Source organism: Cardiocondyla obscurior, linkage group LG03, assembly GCF_019399895.1.
Source record: "Cardiocondyla obscurior isolate alpha-2009 linkage group LG03, Cobs3.1, whole genome shotgun sequence".
NCBI lineage: Eukaryota > Metazoa > Arthropoda > Insecta > Hymenoptera > Formicidae > Cardiocondyla > Cardiocondyla obscurior.
The window spans coordinates 630,969-653,793 of NC_091866.1; the positions used below are offsets into that span (position 1 = coordinate 630,969).

General features: G+C 40.2%; 1 protein-coding gene across 3 annotated transcripts in view; it reads right to left on the minus strand.

Moving 5' to 3' along the window:
• LOC139113847 (protein turtle homolog B) overlaps positions 1–22,825 on the minus strand; it is a 220,635-nt gene that overhangs the window by 35,523 nt on the left and 162,287 nt on the right. For all 3 annotated transcript variants that reach the window (XM_070675274.1, XM_070675273.1, XM_070675272.1), the window contains exons 3-8: positions 12,395–12,527; positions 4,929–5,137; positions 3,155–3,271; positions 2,107–2,310; positions 1,512–1,663; positions 754–898 (exon numbers count right to left, since the gene is read on the minus strand). In XM_070675274.1, coding sequence (XP_070531375.1) covers positions 754–898; positions 1,512–1,663; positions 2,107–2,310; positions 3,155–3,271; positions 4,929–5,137; positions 12,395–12,527 — 960 coding nt within the window. The remainder of the gene's footprint in view (positions 1–753; positions 899–1,511; positions 1,664–2,106; positions 2,311–3,154; positions 3,272–4,928; positions 5,138–12,394; positions 12,528–22,825) is intronic.

Consider the following 22,825-nt stretch of genomic DNA (forward strand, 5'->3'; position numbering starts at 1 on the left):
GCGCCGATATCCCCCGCGCGCCGATAAATTTCGAAGAATGCATCTGGAAAACTGTCGGACTTGTAAACCTTCCGATTATACGAGAAAATATTTTGTGACTGTCAAAAAAATTTTTTTTTTACGTTTAATTAATTCGAATTAATTTTACGTTTACTTAATTAATTTAAGTATTGATGATTTTTAATTAATTTTGTAAAAGTTTTCCCGCGAGATTATTAATTGATCTGCTTACCAATTATTATGTTAATATCAAGAACAAGTTCTTTCGTCAAATTCAAATCCTCGGTATTTAAATTTCAAATTTTTTATTTAAACTCAACATCAAATCAAGCAAACGTTCATATTTATACTTCGGAGTCTTTAATTGCAAGTTTCTATTAATTTTCGATATTAATTTCTTTTATTTCTCAAAGAGAAACCTTCAAGCTCCACGGAGCTAAACTTACCGGTATACAAGCTACACCGCAGCGATTTTTAAAATAAAGTACCGCGATTGTTACGATGTAACTTGATCCTAACAATAAATGTTGCTGGGTTTTGCGCAAACAATCCGTCGACGACGGGACCCGGTGTACAATGAACAGTTTAGAAAAGTCAATTCTCGATTGAAATATTAATGTTGACTTTACAAGACGCATGTACGACGAGCGTACGCGTGTGCATACAAAAATATTACACCGGACGGACGGTGTCCGGCGCGTAACGCGAAATTGTGGGGAAACACCGGCGGCGCGTTTTTGCGAAAACACTCACGGTATATATTGAGCTTCCATCCTTCCTCCATCTCGGAATCCGGGATATCCGGCACGCTGGCGCGACAGTAGAGGAACTTCCCGGCGTCTTCGATACTCGGCACGAATGTGAGGACACTGGTTGTTACGTTGCCGTCGGGACTCGTCTGCCGGCGAGATTTCATGAATTTAAAACAGTTTACCGAATAATTTAATAACCGCAGCATGCATACACATTCCACGCCGCGATCGGATTAGAATCGTTATGTGCCAATGATTACGCCAATATTGGACCTGGCCAATTACGGCGGCAAAATTGGTATCTCTAAGAGACTGGCATATTGCATCTAACACAAATTGCATGCTCGTCTATTTTAGGGAGCATTGAAATGAGCGCGTTAATAGCATAATTGAAAAATGAACTACGTAACAAATTAATTCATCTAACCAAATAATAATGGCACGAAATTTTTTTTATATCTTTTTACAGTTTCGTATTTAGGAAATAATTGAACTCGTGCAATTTTCAAAATAGATATATAAAATTTATAAAATAGATAATCTGTCGGACAAATGCGATATGGCGTTTCTGAAAAATATATTTATTGTTCAAAGTACCTTCTCAATGCTGATTCAATTAATTTTTGAAAAAAAAAAAAAAAAAGAGGAAATAAATTACAAACATTATCGCAAAAGCGTCACGAGAGTCTTCGCGGCAAACGTGTCATGTGTGATTTATGCGAGTGCATTAAATCGGCGACAATCTATTTTAAATCGTACCGTCTCCCTTGCATTTCGTAGTATCATGTTCCCTTTAGACCATGTGATCGTCGGGCTCGGTCTGGCTCCGACAACCTCGCAACCTATCTCGTAGGTCTTGCCGGCGCTAAGTGGACGGTTCTCTCCTTGAATCCGGACCCAGAGCGGTTTTACTGTAAAAGAGTGTGTCACACTCGGATTTAAGCACCCATCGATCCACGCGCGGGTCGTGAAGCTAATAGAAATTTCTCCAGTAAAGACTAAATCAACTGACCCTCTTCGAATAAATTGCCACGATCGATACGCGGCGACTTTTACCCCATCAATTTAATACAATAATTAAAGAAATCAATTACCAAAACTCACAAATTCTATACTTGTATTTTATAATGTAACAAATTAATACTTGCTTCTTTTCTTTTTAACTGCAATTGTTATAATAATAAATAATATTAATAATTTTATCTTATTATCGTGATTTATAGAAATTCGATTAGGTGTTAATAAATTTAATAAAAATTAATTATTAGATTAATAGAAGTAGGTAATGAATTTAGTAACAATAAAAAAAATCTTTTTAGACCGCGGCTTAAGATCTTTTTTCGTCGGTACTCACAGTTCATATCGAGCGACACCGAGCTTGATATCGGTGTCACCATGTTGTTGTTCGTGGCTTGGCAAGTCAGAAACGCACGCAAATGCTCGCGGCCTAACTTTTCCAATTGCAACACGTTCCGAACCCTTTTAGCGTCCACGGGCTCGTAGCTATTGTCCAGTAGAGCAGTCCCCTGCCACCATGTCACTCGCGGTTGCGGTCGCCCTGAAGAAACATAAAGGTTCGGAGTGGCGAATACCCGTCAGTGCCTACGTCGGCTAATGGCATTACACTCGACGCGCAATCTCGTCTCGACTTGACATTCCGTTATTGTATAGGCAGCAACACGAAAATTAAAATCTTTTAATACCTATTGTTGAAGTTGTCGAATTTAAACTTTTTGAGAGAATAATTTAAAATTTAAAATATTGAATAACTGCATATTAATCTGTTTAAAGAAATCACTTTTTAAATCAATTTTTTTTTTACATTATTATCAGAAGAATTTGGTTATTCAGTTTTATAAAAATTATTATATAAACCCATTAACGATGAAGAAATAAAAAACAAAGTATAAAAAAATGGTATTTTTCGGAAAGCAATATTTTATCAACGAACAATACTAAATTGAATTATTATTTTTAATGCAAAGAAAATATATGAAAAAAATACGAAAAAGTGAGCAAAATAATAGTAAAATTATTTTCACGCAGCAGTAAAGTTCTATTAATATTCGGCGTAGCTAAGCGACTAAAAAAAAACACAATTTACGAAACTTTCTGGTAGTTTTTCGAATATCGTGCCCGACGTATGTAAGAGACTCTTTATTTTCTTTTCACCTCTTTATTATTCGATATTTATATCTTGTTTTATCTTCGAAAGGCAGCCTTTATTGTTCGAAATTCAAAACGCGGGGGCCGCATGTAATACATTCGCCCGAGGTGTCAAAGAAATCGAGCTGCATTTATTTTACGTAACTCAAGTACTGCGTGTCGAGGCGATGACGCGGCGTCTGAGCGTTATAGAAGACGAAATGCAACGGAAGTGCATTGACGCGTCGTGCACTTACCACCGGCGGCGACACACGTGATATTGAGAGACGCTCCTTCGCTGTATGGGCCAAGGATGTAATGGGGAATATGAGACCTTCCGTCTTCGTCCAATATGCTAAGCTGCTCCGGCGGTACTGTAACAATTTTCATAGTAAACTCTTCATTTTTTTTCCTCCCTCCCCCCTTATTTGCGGAGCGTCTATCAGAATAAGAGATTAGAGATGAATCAATTTGCGCGACGACGTATCAATTTTATAACGTCACCTAAGAAGATAAAACGGTGCCGCGGCCGCTCTTACAGCGATGTTAACAAATCTCCATTTAACGCGAAGATAAGAAGTCGCACCGAAGACCAAAAAATATTTAGAAATGTGAAATTGAGTGATAAAACGTTAGTAATAAAATTTATTTCACTAAAAATGCTTCCAGAAAAGCTATTATAATATGAAGACTGTTCCGCGGTGTGCTTTTAAATTTGAATTCAGAACGAAAATCTCCGAATTAAAAGTAACAATTGTAATCTGACGGAATTAAATAAAGAGCATGAAAAATTCTAAAGTAAATGCACATTAGCCGCAAAAACTGCAAGTATGCAGACCGCGTGCAGATATGCCCCGCCGACACGCGAGTGTTAATGAAGTCGAGAGAATGGTGGTAATTATTGTTATCAATTTCGTTCTGATCTCATCTTCGTAATAGCGCCATGTATTTTACGGGAAAGAGTTCAGATAAAACTGCTCCGGGCATGCTCCTTCTTTAAAAAGGTTTTACACAGAAAAGAAAAAGAAAGTTTTAATAACGAGAACATACGAACGTTACGCCATTTTTTTTTTAAGAATTGTTTTGGGAAATAAGAAAAAAATAACGATTTGTAAGTCTACCATCTTTTACACGGTTTATTTAATTCTTATTAAACAAGCAACATTGACGTCACGCGGAAAGAACATTCGCGGTACCGCTAACGACGTAAGTAGTCGCATCGGCGTGAAGCGCGAGGTGAATCAATTTGCACGATGATGTATCAGTCTGCGCTGTCACGTCTCACTTTTATTAAGGGGTGGCGTTATCGCCGAGATAAAAAAAAATAAATTTTTATGTAGCGGCAGAGTTCAGTGTCTATCCTCTGAGTATTATCGGCCACGGTCACGTAACCGTTCCTCCATTAAGGGAAACGTTACTCCAATGCGATGCAAAAGGAAAAGTTAAATGCAGCTGGTGCATTGTTTTGAAAGCGCGAAGTGGGTATCGGCTATTCGGTAATAACGACGTTGATTACATTAGATATGGTACAGCGAACGTAAATATAAAACTGATCAACGTGGCTTGAAAGTGTATCGAGAAATTCCATTTCTCGTAATTCAATTATTTTAAATATTCGACGATCAACGCGGTAAATTGTTGATGTTCAAAACATTTCTTCGATTGCAAATCGTAAGAAGAAATTTCACCATATGTAGGTACAACTTATATGACAGAAAAATTAAGAATATATTTTTAGGTACAGGATATTTTTATGTTTTTGAATTGTTCGTTAAGCTTGAAATTATCAGAGAATAATGAAAATTGGACTTTTTGGCGCTAATAATTTTTTTTTTTTAATTAACATTTTAAAATTGCTTATATTACTTGAAATTATCAGAGATAAATTTGAAAATAATATGGGAGTAATGTGTATTCAAAGAGACGACGCCCGCGGTCTTGAAAAAGTTACAAGAGAACGTGCCTCGCTTCCCTTTATTGTCGGGCGCATCTTATATTCAGGTCAATGCGGAATATCGTTTAGGAACTCACTGATGACCGTTAGATTGACTTTGCTGTTGCGCGTCGGCGACTGCTTGAAGTCGACTCTGCATCGGTAAACAGCTGCGTCGCTCTCGCGAACCTTTTCTAGGATGAGTTTCGCCGGGGTTTCGGAGTGCTTGAAGAACGCGCGTCCCTCCAGATTGTGATCTTGCCAGTGATTCCCCTGATCCGGAGTGTCCCTCCCTCGCGTATCGAAGCTGCAACCAAAGTCACATTAAATTTTATTAAACGATAAAAGATCGAATAAAACTAAAATAAAATGAAACAGTATTTATATTAAAGTTGTTCAACTATTGCGGCGAGATGACATAGATAAAGCGCAAAATTATCAGCGACTTTAGTTCGAGTGTAACAAGCGCTATATTTACGACATATCGCGTTAAAAAACGGTCGAAAGTTTGTTTAGAAAAAGCTGCAAGTAAGTAGAGCACCCGTGCCTCTCTTATTTTCCCCTTTTTCTCTTTCAATACTCACTAATGCGCGTCATCGTGTTTCTCGGACAGGCGGACGTATAGAGAGAAACTTTTATATTGCCCCTATTAAATTCTCACGAGACGGTCAATCGAGAAAAATGCCCCGACGTGGCGCAGTTACCGAAGAAAAGTACAGAGTCACGCAGGATTCTCGTAGCACTTTGCCCTCTAATATCGGCCCTTTTACGCTAGCGCGCTGCCCTCGCAGAATTTCTATCGGCGAGAGAGGCGAACAGAAACGAAGCTAACTGAATTTATGCGGCGTCGTTGCTACAAAGAAATTTCCCAAAGAAATTTGCGACGGATCAAGGCTATAATGAAATTCCACGGTAACTTTTCAGAACTCATTATTGTGCTCGAGCGAAATTTTCGACGGACCCCGGACCTGGCATATTTAACATTAAAAAGGCAATTTTTCTTCGAATAGCGCATTATTATTGCCTATATAGCGCGCACGTTAGAACCCGGTATCTTAATCTTCAAGATTACTAATTTCTCATCCATTACGATATTATCTATAATTTTCTAGCTCATTACGTTTATCGTCAGAATCCGCTCCGCAAGAGAAAAGTATGATTATTTTTCAATCAAATTATAATTTGTGATATTTCTAACGATAAATGTGACCGAGTAAATTATAAAAATAATCGAGTCGATCATGTTACGTCGTTAGAAATGTCGTAAAATTATGGTCGGGTCTAAAAGTAATTATACTTTTCTGTCAGTGTTTAACGTTTTAAACATAAAATATATAAAATATCTATAAAAAGGAATTAGAATGGCTTTTAAACCTGAGGTAGCTGAATGAAATTGTTGCTAAATTTATTCCTTTAATTCTCCCGAATTAGATTCGTACCGCGAGGAGATCCTAAGCGAACGCGATATGTACTCGAGGTAATAATTAACCGCTATAATTTCCTTATCTCTTCGAACGTACACGCTTCTAATGTGCGGCGCAGTCCTGGGTGCATCTCACAGTAGTTTCTGCGATTCTGTCAGCATTATTATACCATGGTGTCAGTTGTGTGGTATGGTATTTCGTTATCACGAAACTTTTAAGCGCGCTATGGTCGACATTGTCTGCATATCGGCGGGTACGTTTTCCGTGGGATTTTCATCAGTCGGCGTTTACTCTATGAACGTCTACAAGAGCTTTGTATAATGCCAATTAATTCCCGATTAAACTAAAAACTGAATCCACAAAGTCTTATCAAGTCTAATAATTCACGGTATATTGCTAAATAAAACATTATTTTATCTTTTACGTCGTATTATAATAATAAAATATTTTATCTAATAATTATTTCTTTTATAATAGGCATTATTTTAATAACGAATTAATTATATTATAAAACTACACTTTCGGATAGTGATTAATTTAATATTTATAAAAATTTTGAAAAATCTTCCTGGCGCTTTTCTATTATACTTTTATAAGTTCTTCAATTTTTTATTTCGATAAAAATCGGCGAAAACAAATCTCAAGCTCGCATTGAAAGTCGGAATTGATTTCATTCGAGGTGTGACGAATGCTGCTTGCTCGCGTTGCACCTGAGCAGGTGCATCCTGGAGTCGGAGAAAGGCTCGCCGCGCGGAACGATATATGTGCCGAGTAGTTTTCTGAAACCGGTCCTCGGAGGACGTTCGTACTTTTATGTGACTCGCACCAGTTCGCCAAGGCGAGTTACATCGCCGGCCGAGCGTGTGAACGCTTTCGCTTGTCCGAACGATTTTCTGCGTCTTCGATTTTCTGAAGCGCCTCGCGCCGGCTTTTGCTAAACGACCGAGCGATAAATTACGTTAATCAAAAGGGATATCGGGCGCCGTGATGAAACGACATACGAGGGGCGTTATGCGACATATACGGTTTATTCGTTAATGAAGTAAACTGTTATCGTTTTTATCTTCGATTTGACGTGCGTCTTGAGCCGCGTCGACTTTATTACGTTTATTATACGTAATTTCTGGAGTTATTGCCGCTTCACAAAGTTGCCTCCATCGAAGACTAATTGCGCGGTGAAGTAGGAAAGACGTGAAAAAAAGAGAATACACCCTGAGTAAAAAATATAGTTACGTTTGAATCCAACTATGATTTTATAACATTTCTAACGATATGATCGGATCGATTATAAATATAATTGAATTACAAATATAATCGAGTCAATAATATTTCAGGGTACAAATTAGGTAGATTTAAAAGGAGCCGCGGATGTCCTTAATTTTATCGCCCACTTGGGGCGCTGGACTTATCGCGCGTTACGTAGGTGTCGGTTTAGCGAAGCAAAGTCATAAAATACGAATTGGTTAATATAAAATATAATTTACAACAGTCCAATAAAAAAGCAATTAAGTACGTACATTATTATTCGACGGCGTTTACAAACGCGTTTGAATCTCTCGCGCAGACATTTCAGCAGCGGCGAGTGGAGTAATCGCATGTCGGACATGCGAGTACAAAGGATTACTACGCTGCAAACAGATGAGAGATGCGCATCACGTGCAGAACGTGTCACGCTTTTGCATTTCCTTTGTCAACGTTACAACGTCCCGCTTTGACTGGCCTCCGAACTATTATCGGTAATCTTCCTTAATTACTCGCCGAGAGGAAGTCGGCCGCAATCACACTCTGAGAGCGAAATCTCGTTACAAGACGCGACTTTTCGCGAGCATTCCATTATGGACCGTCTTAAAATTCCCGGAACGCCTTTCATCTGCGAATCCCTCCGTCAATTTAGACCCGACTTATCTGAAGAATAGAAAATTTGAAGAATTCCAAGTAGCACCTACATTTTCTCTTTTTTTTTTTTTTAATGATAAACGTAATCAGTCCGATTATTGCACTCAGGTTTTGAATTTAACTTCGTATTAAGACTAAAAAAAAAATTGATTGAAAGAGAGATAGGTTAATTAAAATTTCATCATAAAAGCAATTACATAAAAGCAAGTATGAGAAACCCCGCAGTTTTGGAATTTATATTTATCAGCGTGACGTTGCAATTCGTGTCTTCGCTAAGTTAATGGCTAGTTGCGAATCGTTGACGGCCGAGGGTGCAGACGAAGATAAATCAATTGGCGCGAGAACCGGGGTGGCGGGCGTATTAAGAAGCGAGCCCGCGACGAAACGTTTTGTCATCGCCCGATACCCTTTTCAATTTGATAAAACCGCGAGAGTGCCAGCGCGGAGCCAAAAAAAGACGATATCGCGTCCATAATTTCGGGCCGGGATGCCTTTAAGCCCTACGGTGCCACAATTCATATATCAGAGTCGCCGGGAGAGGACGAGGAAATAAAGCGGTAGGGTAACAGAGGGAGGAAGACAAGAAGGGAAATAAAGGGCAGCAGCCAATTCGCTATATGGACCACCCTTAGGGGAACGTTTCGCCAGAAGATAGACGTACGCTAATGTAAATGTGTCGCAGGATCGGGTTGTCATCCTCACGGCTGCGATCCTCCGCGCGAAAGCGGAAAAATATGATATTCTCCGCTTCACCTCGTTTCTATGCATAAACCGCGACGCCGGCACGCGAAATAAGAGGAATCAGTCGCGCAAAAGAAGAGTGCGGAGGACGCGGTCGTGTCCTAATCCGGATTCCCCCGCGATCGGGAACCCGGCTCGATCGAAACACCGGGATTAACTCTTTTTTTTTTTTTTTTCCCCGGAGTCTCTCTACCTCCTCCGTTTCAATTCCAACCGGAGTGCACATTAAATTGCGGCGCAAACGACGTGACGTGATACGCTTAAATTAAAAAGAAAACTTAAATTCGTTTATTCGGCGCCGTTGGGCCCGCCTGGGTTTTATTATCTCGCGCGCGAGCAAACGCGGTGATTTAATCAAATTACGTAATAATCGCGCGCCCTTTTTTGGCGCGTATTAATTCTCGCGCGATTTTGTGCAGACGCATCGATTGCGCGCATCGGTTGCCAGGCAACGAATACATTATCAAGATCGAGCGTTGTGTGCGACGCTACAACGGGATAATTTCGACCATCCAGCATGCTTAATGCGTTACTCCGCCATTTAGTTAATAACCGAACTGAAGCAACGGGGCAAACGAGCCGCGCGCGAATTTTCCTCCGAAAACGCGGCCGCGAACTTCAAATGCGATGCGCGAATCCGCCGCCGAATATAATAAGCCGACAATCCGCCAGTGAAGTTCGCACCAGCGGGTCGGCTGCGTTCGCGTTTGAGGCTGTATAATTTACAAATTAATTGTGCCGGCCGTCGCGAGGTGTGTCAAGCAATTTGCTGCGTTTGCGCTCGCGGGAAGAATTGCAATGTAAGCATATTAAATGCGAATTATGCTCCCTTTCCCCCCTTTTTTTTCCCTCTCCCTTTAGTCGTAGGACTTGTAGGATGGCTAAGGTCTACGTAAGTTAATCGCGCCAGCTCGAAAAAATCTCGAGGATCCGCAGGCAACGAAACGCGTTCAGCTCAAGTGCCACTTTTGCGACTATTGTAAAAATTATGAATTTAATTGGTGAGTTCTTTTAGATTCAACTAAAATCAGGAGAATGTGCCAGTCGGGTTCACGATTTTTATAACAATTGCGAAGTAGATTTTTGCAGTCGCTGACCTGCGTTCAGCAAAAGTGCCGCTTTTGCGGCCGTTGTAAAATTTTTGTCTCCGCCTAGCGTGCGCTTTTAAATTCAACCAAGATTAGAGGAAGAGAGATAATTAAGATTTGCGATTTTTACAACAGCTGGAATGCAAAGCAACTTTCTTTTTTTCCTGCTGTACGCAGTCGTTGCATGTTCTACGGCGATCGTGCCTCGTCGCGAGAAATAACGCGGCACTTAAAAATCCCCGACAGATGAATCGCAGTAGGAATCGCGGCCGCGACGGCGGATTAATTAATTCCTCCGAGTACAATTGGCATATGTTAGTCTTTCCTTTGACACATCTCGGCAAACTAATATCGAGCAACCGAGAACTCTTAAGCGAATTACAGACCTAAGACGCTTAACGGAAAAGTTTTTTCATTTCAATGAAAACAATCTCTTGTAATACGCCGGTAGCTCTCAGAAAAGATATTCAACACGGTGGAAGTGGATTAAGTATCTATAGGATCCGTTTTCATCGCGCCATCCTGTTTTTAGCTATTGTTCCCTCGTCTAAATAATAATAAATTTATAATGAATTAATTTCACGGGCTTTCCGATAATTAATATTATCGAAATAAAAAGCGATTAAATTTTGCGTGTACGGAACTTTGAGTGTACGAAATAACGCGCACACATTTTAATTTGAATATCGCGATAAAACAGAACCGATTTGAAAATGATAACGTGCTTTTGTGATTAAAAGAATAAAGCGCAAAAGGAGGATTTTTCAGACTTTTTAAAAATTATACAAAGTTCGTAAAATTCACGTGATAAATCACGAACAGCCGATATGCAAAATAAAAATAATATATCCTATATACAATATATTATAAGATTAAAATATTATTTTTTTTTACAAACACGTGGAATAAATTCTGCATTTATATGTCGAGTCATTTAAAATCGCGTTACCATATTTGGAAAGCATTTCATGTATACGAAATCAATATAAAATGTACAAACAATAAAATGAATGATAATGTCGTTTAAATAAAGTGCAATGATTATTCGGAGCGGCTTAAAAATTTCGTTAAGCGAGCGTCGTGCGGGCTACACGTAAGCAAATCTAATTAAACTAATTAGCAAGAGGCAATGCATTAACAATCTATATTGCCGGGATCGATTACGTCGTTCGTTTGATCGGCGGTCACATTAACAGCCGGCCAATTAACACATCTCTTAGACGCAATTTACGTTGATTTAATGAACGTCGTGGGGCCCTAACTGGAACGCCGGGCGATTTTCCTACAGCTCTCTGATATGTCACTTTCGCGGCGTGGAATGTAAATTATGCCTGTCTTTCTGTTTGAGAGGCATTTCCATTTGCGCGAATTAAGTGCAACGCGGAACAAACGGAAGAAGTTCGTTTTCTCGGCTGACTCGAGTATATCTCGCGCATAATCGGGCTCTCCGTCTCGAGAAATTGATAAATCTCATTTCGAAATAATTACTGTTGCAATTATCCCGGCGGAAATATTATTTGTGCCGTTTTTTGACCGCCGTACACTACATTATTTTATTACGACGTTATTTAATCGCGCGAATCTTTAGTCGGAACGGGCAAAAGTCGTCTTAAGAGCGAAGATCATCAAGTAACTAGTCTGTATATTCAGAAATTTGAAAGCGACACGGGTGATTTAATTTAATGTTAATTTTAAGAAAGCTTTTAAATAAATAATAAATAAAATTAATAAGTTAATAAATTTCTGGCAACAATTAATATTCTACGCATGTCGTAATGCGATATTATTACTATGTATAATTTATCTTTCATATTATATTATCTTACGTGACATTATCATTCTACATACTCCAAACGCGCGCGGCATTGCAGTGTTAAATATGTGTGAGAAAATTATTACGTTAGATACCTAAGTCACAATGTGAAGCACGTTGCACGCATATTTAATATACATGTATACAATAATTATAAAAATTAATAAAATATAAATTAATTCACAGTAAAAATTTGATCTATAAAAACAACAAATTATTATTATTTTTTTTTTTTTTTATCATAAACTAGTCGGTAATTTTCACTTTCTATAATATACGTGTATATGTGGATAAAAAATTTAATTTGCTTTAGCGTGACATTAAACTTTCGAATCAACCGAGGCGGTAAAAGTATTTACAAACAGGAAACTTAAATCCTTTATGTTAATTCCGCGCGAAGTTAGATATCAAAATATGGACTCTGCGAGTAACTTGCAGCGCCATACGCAGTTGTAATAATAATGAGCGGCGGTCTCGCGGTTTCGTATTCGAAGAGCGCGGACGATATTCGCACGCGATCAACATAAGAAGGTAGACGAGGGAAAAGCGTAAGGGAGAAATAAGGGATAGAAGGGCGGAGAAATGGAGGAAGAAGAATTTACCTGTATATCGGCGCATCTGCCTCTTCCTTGTACCAAATAACTAGGTGCAGCTTGTCCCCGGAGAGCGGTGGTTTCACGTCGCACGGTAGCTGAGCAATTCCGCCTGCCACTGCTTCCGCATCTGTCATTGTCACTGTAATGACAAAGTCGGGTCGAGAGTCAGGCCAAGATCATATAACCGGAAAAACGTGGTCGGAATACACGCGGGCTGCCGAGCGCGACTAATCCGCGCCCCGTATTAATGGCCCGATTCGCGCCCGGTGATTTCACTCCCGCGCGGCAGGATTTAATCCGCGACGACGATCCGGCGACGTTCCTAGATTCGCGAGATCGCGCTTTCCCTCTAAGCCGCGGGATATTCGCGAAAAGTATCTCCGATATTTTTCCCGACCGCCCGCGATTCACTGGGGAGCGTCCCAGGAGTGAATATTTCTTTTCACTCCAAATCGGCGTGTGTCTGCGGAGCGTGTGGAAACGTGAGAGACGTATCCCCTTATTTCGCTGATAAATGATTTGAGCAAACAAAACACTTTGAAAAATCCCGGTTGTAAGAATTAAAAAAAAAGAAAAAAAAAGAAAAACAAATCGGGATTCTTATGTTAAATAACTTAAAAAATTATATTAATAAATTAAATGTATATATTTATTGTATTAATTGGTCTGCTTAAGATTGAGACTTTAAATCTGAGACTTTATGATCCTCGAAAGATTAAGACTTAATGGTCAACGTGTTTGCGTTTGATAGCCGTAACATTGACGACTGTGCTGTGGTCGTCGAACAAAAGACTATATAACTTCCGCTGTATAATAGCGCCGATTATAATAACAATGGAACAATAATTTCTACGGAAATGCAGAGTGGGCTCGAAGGCTGAGAAAGATAATGTAATTAAGATCATTAATCAAATGTAATTGTACCAATTAATCATGATATTTTAACAGCCGCATTGGCTCAAGACGCGATTTGAATGTATAATTTTAACCAATAATTAAATTTAAATAGAAAATGGATACCGTGCGCGATATAACGTCAGATTCATTTCTCGTAATTAGTAAAGTATATCGCGACATTTTATTTTAATTCAGTATTATAATTTTTTAATTGTATAGTATGTTATAAATGTTAATTAAAAACATTAACAATAATAATAATATTAATATTAAAAAATAAACATAAAAATCTCTTCTACAGAAATGTTTTCAATACGCATATTTAACCAAAACATTTAAATATAAAAACTATATAATACATTTGCATTGCAATATGAACGGCGTTTATTTTTATAAAAACAACCGCTTTGATGACTGATAATTGTTTTCAAAACGCACTATTCTTTGGTGCACAATTATCGGCGAAATTCAGCCGAAAATGCTTAATGATCTGAATGTTCACTAAAGCGTGCACTCAGTACCTTTTGAATAGTGGCCGTGGCATCTGGTTATAATTAATGCACGATCAATTAATTTCGTCCCTTGTTTTACGCCGTCAACGACAAATTTGCCGGATCATCGTCGCGTGGCCGGCGAATTTACGCGTTTTATCGCGCGCCCGTAAAGCCGAGTGCGAATCTATTTGCAGCTTCCCGTAATTGGTGGCCGATATGACGCGGACGAAATCGCAGCGATAATTGGCGCCCACGAGCCGGGCGAATATAATCGGGCACCCGAATATATTACGCGGTCGTAGCGCTTTCTTCCTAAAAACCGTACGTATATGTATACGCACGGAACTTTAATACCCCGCGTTTTCATTATCGTATTCAACGCTAAATGTTGCCGTCCTTTCTGTTTTTCAGCTTTATTTATCGAACATGGAGAATGCATTAAACGCACATACATATTGAAATAAGTATAACAAGTATGGCATGCGCGGTGCATTCGGGTCACGCTTTCTTTCCTTTTACTTTTAACCCAACGTCAAATTACACTATTGTTTACCGTACGCTTTATTATATTAAAGACAAAAAGAAATGGTTTGTAAATCGATAAGCTCGTTCTTTTATTATTACATTCTGATGCGCCCAATCGCGATAAAATATGATATAAATAAATTAAAAATTAAAAGTAAAAAAATTGCAGTTCAAAAAATAAATAATTGGACAAATTTATACACGAAATTGGAAACTAATCAAGTATTCCAGTTTACTCTTAAAATATTCGGTCCACGTGCCAACAAACTCTCTCTCTCTCTTTCTCTCTCCCCTTCTTTTTACATTGTCTTTTTTCCATATTGTTGTTACACAACGTTTGATTTTTTTAAGTGTGACGTCCAGGACGACCTTTCGAGGCAACGACAGACTATTTATTACAAATGCCGGGCCAAGCTCGCGGGATCGCGATCTCCATTTTAAATGTAATCCCGCGAAAGTATACGGACGCACGGTATTGATAATGGTAACTGTAATCAAGTCGAAAAGATGAAACCCGACCGATCAATTTCGGGGACGGTTGCATTAATAAAATCGATGCCTCGGCGTGCCCGTGACGTTCCCCGACGTCGAGGATACTCTTTTAATTGAATTTTTATCCTTTTTTTCCTGCGGACCCGGGCACATTTAAATATACAATTGGCAGCTTTTTCCCACCCGCTGGTTTGATCCGGCCGTCCCTACGCTTTATGTCTTATATTTCGTCCGTTTCTTTCTGACACGGCGACCAACGAAGCGCGATTTAATTCTCGTTCAAAATGAGGAAAGCAACGCGCAAATATAAAACCGCTGTCGAACATTAATGGAAATGTCGATATTGACATGCACTCGCAGCATCACGTCGCATCTTTTATTTGTTTACCTTTGTTTCTCTTTGCAAGTATTGATTATGAAATGAACGCATCTCGCTCTCTCCAGCTTTAAAATAAACTATGTATAGCGCTCTCCAACTGTTTTTTCGTGCTTTAATGCATAAAATTAATTAAAGGCGCGTAAAGATTTTTTTTTTTAACAGAAAGCCATATTTTAAACGTAACTATTTAAATTTTATATTTGTATGCCAGAATATTATTGTAGCTGTACTAGTTCGCTGCTGCGCATCGAATCGGCGAGTCAAAAATATTTTTTTCCCACAAACTTAACGTTATAAAGAACTGTTATTAATACATTTCATTATTTATCGAAACTTTTGTAAATTTTTATTTCATCATTTTATTATTCTTGTATTCAATGTTACTGTAAAAACGAAGATTTAAACGTGCTCGAAAGTAACGTAACGCGATAAATAAAACGTTTTTTTTTTTTTTGTCTATTTTATTAATTATAATAGAAATGCGCGGAATATAAAAATCGCAAAATTAATAATAAAAATAATGTCTCTTCTATAAAAATTGTTAATCAGCGAAATGCGAGGAATTATTACAAAATATTCTGCCGGGCGGCAAGTTTTTCGCGACGCGCACCCCGGCTTCAAATTGGAGTACGGTCCTTTTCTACAAACTCGGCGGGTAGAAATGTTTCATACCCTGAATGCAGGGTGCGCGACGCGATGATGCAACTTTCGCGCAGAGGCTTTCACCGCGCCGCAAACAACCGTTTTCATTTAGCTTTCCCGCGACGCTAAGTGAATTTTGCCGGACGCCTTTCTTCCGTTCTCTTTATACACGCGCGCCCGAGTTCGCGAGTCCCGTTATAAAGTCTGGTTGAATTTAATCCTTGCTTTTCATGAAATCCGCCGGCCGATCCGATGCGTTTTCCAAAAGAGGGGAAAAAAAAAAAAGAAAAAAATAGACCGCGTGTATCGCGGTGTGTGATATCGACGGAAAAGCCTGTGCGTTAATTATTGTCGTTGACCGGAAAATATTTCCTCTCGCTGTTATTCTCGTTAGTCTCAACGACCCTTTCGTTCATGTTATTAGAGCCGAGGGACGGGAGGCGAAAGGGCATGTATTTGGCGAAGAGTTTGTTGCAAGTACGCGTATAGATAGACGCGCGAATGTAAATGCCGAGTGTACTCGATGGTTTTGCATACCCCGGTGGAGCAAGTTTAACACCGCCGTGAGCAATGTTTGACCGAAAATATGTATAATGCCTACACCGCCCAGATTGCCGTGGAATTTCGGTAAACGCAGAAATACTCGTCTTAATGCGGAGGCCGTCTGGTGTCTCTTTGCGTCACGCTGCTTTGACGAACGCCCGAAACGTTCGAATACAAATTCCCAGTTTTTTTTTGTTTTTTTTTTCTAGATTAAACATTTAAGATTCGTCATTAAATTATTAATACGCCGAGACGTACATTTTAGGCCTTTTGAATCTTGCTTTTCTGCGTATTATATGTATATTACGTAATGGTGAATATTCAGTGATCCAGCACGACGAGGCTTTTGTTCGCGCGTAACTGACGCGAGCGCATTCCCGATTCCCATTCTTTTATCGCGGATTCCGCCGTTTTCATTTACCGCTTCGCCTCAGCTGAAAAGAACGCTCCTGCGTGTTGTTATACAACTCGATATGCACTCCAATTACAACGCGGCGCATCTCGCAACTCGAGTTGCGACGCGATAAAGAGAGCAAGGGGTGACTGCTGATACAACCGGGCGTCCCTCCGTTTCCGCCCTCCCGTTCCATTTCTCGCAAAATAGTCTCATTGTCTCTCGTGTCCGATTGTCTCGACATTCTCTATCCATGCATATGGCTGCGTTGGAAAATAAAAAAAAAAAAAAGAAAAAAAAAGTTAGTTGGGCTTAACTCACCGGCTGCCTTTCCCCTTTCACCCGCGCCCTTTGCGAAAGTTTCTCGGGCGGATACAGCGTGCCATATGTCATTAACCGACGGCATTCATCGTCACTCCAGGTGTGGAGTGCATCGCGCACCGCGGGGGTCACTTCGTTGCTTCATTACTCACATAACAGTGCGTGTCACCTTTATTTTTTGTCCGTAAACGCCCCGCGTGTCTTCGTGTCGCCCGGCTCGTGTCCTGCGCCATAATTGCGCGTAAGAACGAGACAGCTATACGCTTCTAAATGAGAACTGCGCGACGAGATTGCGTCGACATCGCCGCGAAGGTGCACGGTAAATCCGCATTAGTTGTATCATTAGAAGCGGATTGAACTCTCTCCCTTCAAGAGATCAATTTGCATACGTCTCCGGTGGGCGGTATCGATCGGTGAATACGATTAATTTCGGGAGCGACGTTCTCGAAACTAACTACGAGCACTGTTGAAAATAAGGCATCTTTGTACCTCGACGGTTTTAGAAATGAGAAAACGAGGAGGTTACGTGATATTACATCCGCGGTGATTTTATTCTGTTAATATCGTATTAGATAAATTTCTTTTTAGATATTAATTAAATTATTATTTTAATAATATTAATTATTAGACGAATTTCTTATTGGTATAAAAATACTCTTAGAAAAATGAATGACTGAATCGGAGCTTCTCGATTAGTACAATCTTGTTGCATATACGCATATAATATGAATTTTTCACTTTTTTAAACCAAAAAAAAAAAAAAAAAAAAAAATTACAGTTTTAGGGCTCTTGATTATTTTTATAAATTCTACCGAAATTCGTTGTCACGGATACGATCGAACAAAACTGAGAATCGTTTCGCTTCGACACGACGGAGTTCGCGATCCGTAATAGAATATAATGAACGGTGTACGTGTCGGGATATTCCAAGACTTCGCGAGCGCCTGCACCTCTCGGAGGGTTAAGCCGGTCTCAGGAAGCACTCTGTACGCCGAGAGTCACTGATGGTTAACGTAATACGAGCGTGTCACCCTTCTCAGTGCACACACGTGTAGGTTATCCGGGGAAACTTGCGCCGACTGCAGCGAGAGTGCAAACACTCGCGTGTGTTCGTGCGAGGGTGCGTGCACGCATCCTTCGCGGGGGCCCTCCACGGAAACAAGCGGTGTCGTCGAGAGATACGTGAAACTCGGCGACGCGAGGAGGGATGAATTCATATTTACGGGAGGAGGTTTAAAGCAGATACGCGCGAGAAACTGCCATTCAGCCCGCGATTCCCCCTACGAGCTACGTATAAAAAACGAAACATCCGCAAATCACATTGTCGCGATCGCTTCGGTGCACCGAACGCTGTTCGCGTTCCTCGAAAATAACGAGACGCGTTTCGCATTGTCTCCGACTTCTGGAATCGCTGTCGGTTGCACTCGAATCGCGGCGCGCTTGAAAGAAATATACACGACGATAACGGGACTGTGCATTAAATTTGAGCTTCGTTTCTCCTGAAGCTACGTTTGGATTTCGACAATCGAATATCTCGATACTTTCGATATACAGGATTAAAATTTTTATCACGGATGCCGTGAATTTCGCGAGAAAGCTGAACGCAGCGAGAGATAGCGGGTGGGATAGAAGCTGATATTTATGCTGACAGAAAGAAATACGTTATAAGTAACGTTCACAATCATAGCTAGAAATAAAAAAAAAGGAAAGTTTAAAGGTAAATAAATAAACTTGAAACGCAATGTAAAAACCAGTTAGAAGTAATTTAATTAGTTTCCCCGGTGAGAAAGTTAATGTAATTAAAATGTACAAAATTAAGAAATTAATTAAGTGAAGGTGAGGTAAGTGATTATTGCTTCCGGGCTTCCTTTCGTACTTCCTCGCCGAGCGGAAGAAGTATCTATTATATTTCGTCGTGGGCGCGTACGTGCATAATTAATGCAAACGAGGATCCTCCCTTATCAGGATACCGCACACGACTCGGTCCTAATTAATATCAAGGCCACTTTTGGCCTTGCGGACCATAAAGGGCTTTTAAAATTCGGTCGTGGTCCACATCCAGCGGCAACGCCGTGAGAGACAGCTGAAGATTGCGTTATCACGGTCGCCTTTTACAATGCGAACTCTGCGGAAATGAATCGTCGTCAAACGAAGAATTTTGTTTTTTTTTTGTTTATTTTTTTTTTTCCTAAAAGAGTTCCAAAGGAAATTATTAAACGCGACTATATATTATAAAAAATAAAAAATTATAGGGCGACCCCGTCAATTGTTTATAACTCTTATAAACGTCTAATAATAAATTTTAATAATCGCTCCGCTTTTCGCGGTAATAAGCCGATATCCAATACAACCTGCCCTTCTCGGCATTTTTTTTCTTTTTTTTCCTCCGCTGAACACAATTCGCGGCAAAATTGATACGCGATAAATCGCCGGGAATTTACACGCCGTAATTAACAACAGCTTATGTAATTCGGGAGTGCTCGCGTAAAAAGCGATTCTCTCAAGTTATAATTTTGACAAGCAGCCGCGCGCGCCGTGATGTACGATCCGCTAATTACACATATGATCAAGTAACTTTGCTACATCCTTTGCTACCACATTCATCCTACACACGTGGATTTAATCTTGACTTAGCGGCGAGATTACAAGATTTGTCGTCGTGATAAACCAGTTACTCCCAATGAAGAGCCGAAACGTCGAGTCAGCATCCTTCGGTGTTTCCCGCAACTGCGATCGGAGAAAGAGAAAGGGTTTAGAAATCTCGTAGCTACGTGTGCGAATTCCGCGTAGCTGCCTCTCCCTCGTGTGAGAACGCGGAAGAACGACTGACGTCCTGCTGAAATATTATTCTCGTAAAAGAGACAACGCGCCGCCTCGCTCGCAGGGGTAATCCGGGAATATCTTGTGTATTTCAGCGCGACGACGACATCGGCGACTAGATAAACGGCGTTACCTAACAGGGTCGCTTCGAGGATGCTGTGCCCTTTTGCGAAAACGAGATTCGGCGCCGCCACATATAAATCTACGTAGATTATAGAATTCAACGCGAGTTCATTGATCGAACGTTTCACGTTTCTTGATAGAATATTGTTACAGTTTATTAAAAAAAAAAAAAAATTTATTTTTATATTCGTGTGTTACGAAACTTCTAAAAATTTTTAGAATTAACGTATAAAAAAAAATATATATTGTATATATTTGAAAAAATATGCGAGAATTTTAGATAATTTTTTCGGCGTTTTAGAAATAAATCCATTAAAAAAATTAACATGTGGAAATATTAAATACAAGCTGTTCGCGGCTTTTATTTGAGGTAACATGAGAAAGTAATCAGTATGAAAACCAGATACTGTGAAATCCGAGAATGATGCTGGTGCCGTGATCAAGAAATTATTAAAAAGAACAGAGACACTATAGAGTTTTAGATTTCACTTCATAGTTATAACGCATTGATCCGTTTTATGAATATTAAAAGTAGAATTAAGTATCAATTTGTTATTTTAATGAAGAATTTGCTAAAGATTAGATAAGTAACTTGAATTTTTTTTTTTTTGCAATGTTACTTATGTCAAAATACGAAAGATAATATAAAAATATCTATAATGCAACATGCACGTTTCAATAATATTTCAACATTTAATAACAAAATGCCATATTAAAGTATAGTCAAATGTAATCCGAACAATAATCCCCAAATAGTAATAAAATAATAATAAAATAATCCAATATAATCCAAGTAATAATCTCCGAATAACAATGAAATAATTTAATATAATCCAAGTAATAATCTCTGTAAAATAATAACAAGATTATCTCAAAAATCTTACGACTCAGAAAGAGGATATCGAGAAACTGCGTTATTAGCGATATTTTTAGGAGGATTCCGGCTTGGAAATGTTTCGGAGAGAACGGGGAACATGTTCGCGTATCGGGCCCTGTTATTCAATATGCGAAGAAATGGGTACCGCAGGCACAACAATTATGTGGGCTGCTTTTTTGTGCGACGGCCACGTGCACGTTTTACATTGAGGGGAGCAAAATCACACTTACAGTGTGTGTTTATCCCGGCCCCTATGGAATCTACCGCGCGGAACTTTTTGCTCGATTCTCGAATGGCGTGGCGATTGGTGTCGTTAATTCGCGGTCGGCTCGTTCTCCTTTGCGTTTTCAAACCGAGCTCGCACGCATCGCCTCGAGGCTCGATCAGCAAACTAATTGTAAGTATTGATACTCTCGCGTACTCACAATCAGTGTACCTCATTTCTCTTCCCTTTGAACGTATTTCACGCACGTTGCAGTATTATAAACAAAACTCTGTAAATAACGTATAATTTTTTTTTTTTTTTACTTAATTAATATTAATAATTATTTTACCGCTTTGTATTGAAAAAATAATTACCGCCACGGTTTTAAACAAATTTTTTTTTTTTTTAAGGGGAAGGGGATGAATAAAATGAAAAGACGCGTAAGTTAGTTGAATCGTGACGAGAGTAGCAGTTTTTAAGTGCAGCGTTCTAGCGATAGATGCAGACAGAAATCGCGGGAGTACGCGTTGTAAGAAAGGACCGGGACAAGCGAGCGAGCGAGCACGGAGCGAGGCGGAAAGGGACGCGGCATCAAAGCGCGCGAGACAGGCCAAACCAGTTGTTATATCCTCGAGGAGCATTCGAACTCCGACATGAAAAGAGAAGCCCGTAGTGTTAACGAGGATCCGCGTGGAAACGCCTCGGGAACGGGAAACGAACGAGATAGAGAGAGATGTAGATAGAGTAAGAGAGAAAGAGAACAGTATATTCGTATGCTCCGGCGACGCGGACGAAAGGGAGAAAGAAAGGGCCAAGCGGGGTGGAAAAGGGGCCAAAACAGAGGGCGGCGGTAGCCGCGGGGTGCGAGTTGTTCCTCGTGAGCACTCACGACCCTCCCGGTTCGCTCGCTTCGCCCTCCTTCTTTCATCTGTCTCGCGTCGAGCGCTTGGGAAGCTGATCCCAATTAAAGCGAGTAGATATGCCACCGCGACGGTTCAAGGAGACCAGGGCGGAATTCATCGTCTCAACGGCGACGAAAAGGGAAGAAAGAGGGACGGGAAGAAGGTGCGGGGGCGCAGGAAGAGTGCGGAAGGGTGAAGCGAAAGACGCCGTGGTAATACCACCACCGGATGCGATCCCTCCGCGGCGGCGGAAACGGAGGCTCGGTTATGGCCGATGAGGGGCTAGATGGGTCCCGCGATAAATTGAGGAGGGACCGCCGCCGGAATTGATCCTCCTAGGGCGGAATCTCGAGTGCTTCCTTCAGGAGCTCCGGTCGTTTGTTTGTTTACCCGCGCGTAACGTCGGCGCCAATCGATAAGACAATTGCGCGCGCGGAGGAACCGATCGCAATCCCGCGCGATCGATTCGATTCGCAGGAAACAGCCCTCGCGAGAGCACCATTCTCGCCGGATCCTTCAGAGCCGGGGCATAGCCGCGATGCGTGCCGGTCGTTCGTGAGTTATCGTCGTTGTTTAATTTATGTGAACGCCCGAGCCTTTTGTACGTTTTGAATGTAGTGGCCGTGTCGAACAAATGGGATATTTATGCGGGGTCAGAGGTTCAAGTGCCTTTCTCGGGTATCTCCGTTTTTTTTTTTCACCCGCGCAACTTCGCGCGATAAATCTAAAATAAATAGTCATTTGATTAACATTCGCGCGAAGTCCCCGTGCGTTACAAAGTTTGCGATATTCAATATCTAGCGACTTCGTAATTGAGTCCTTC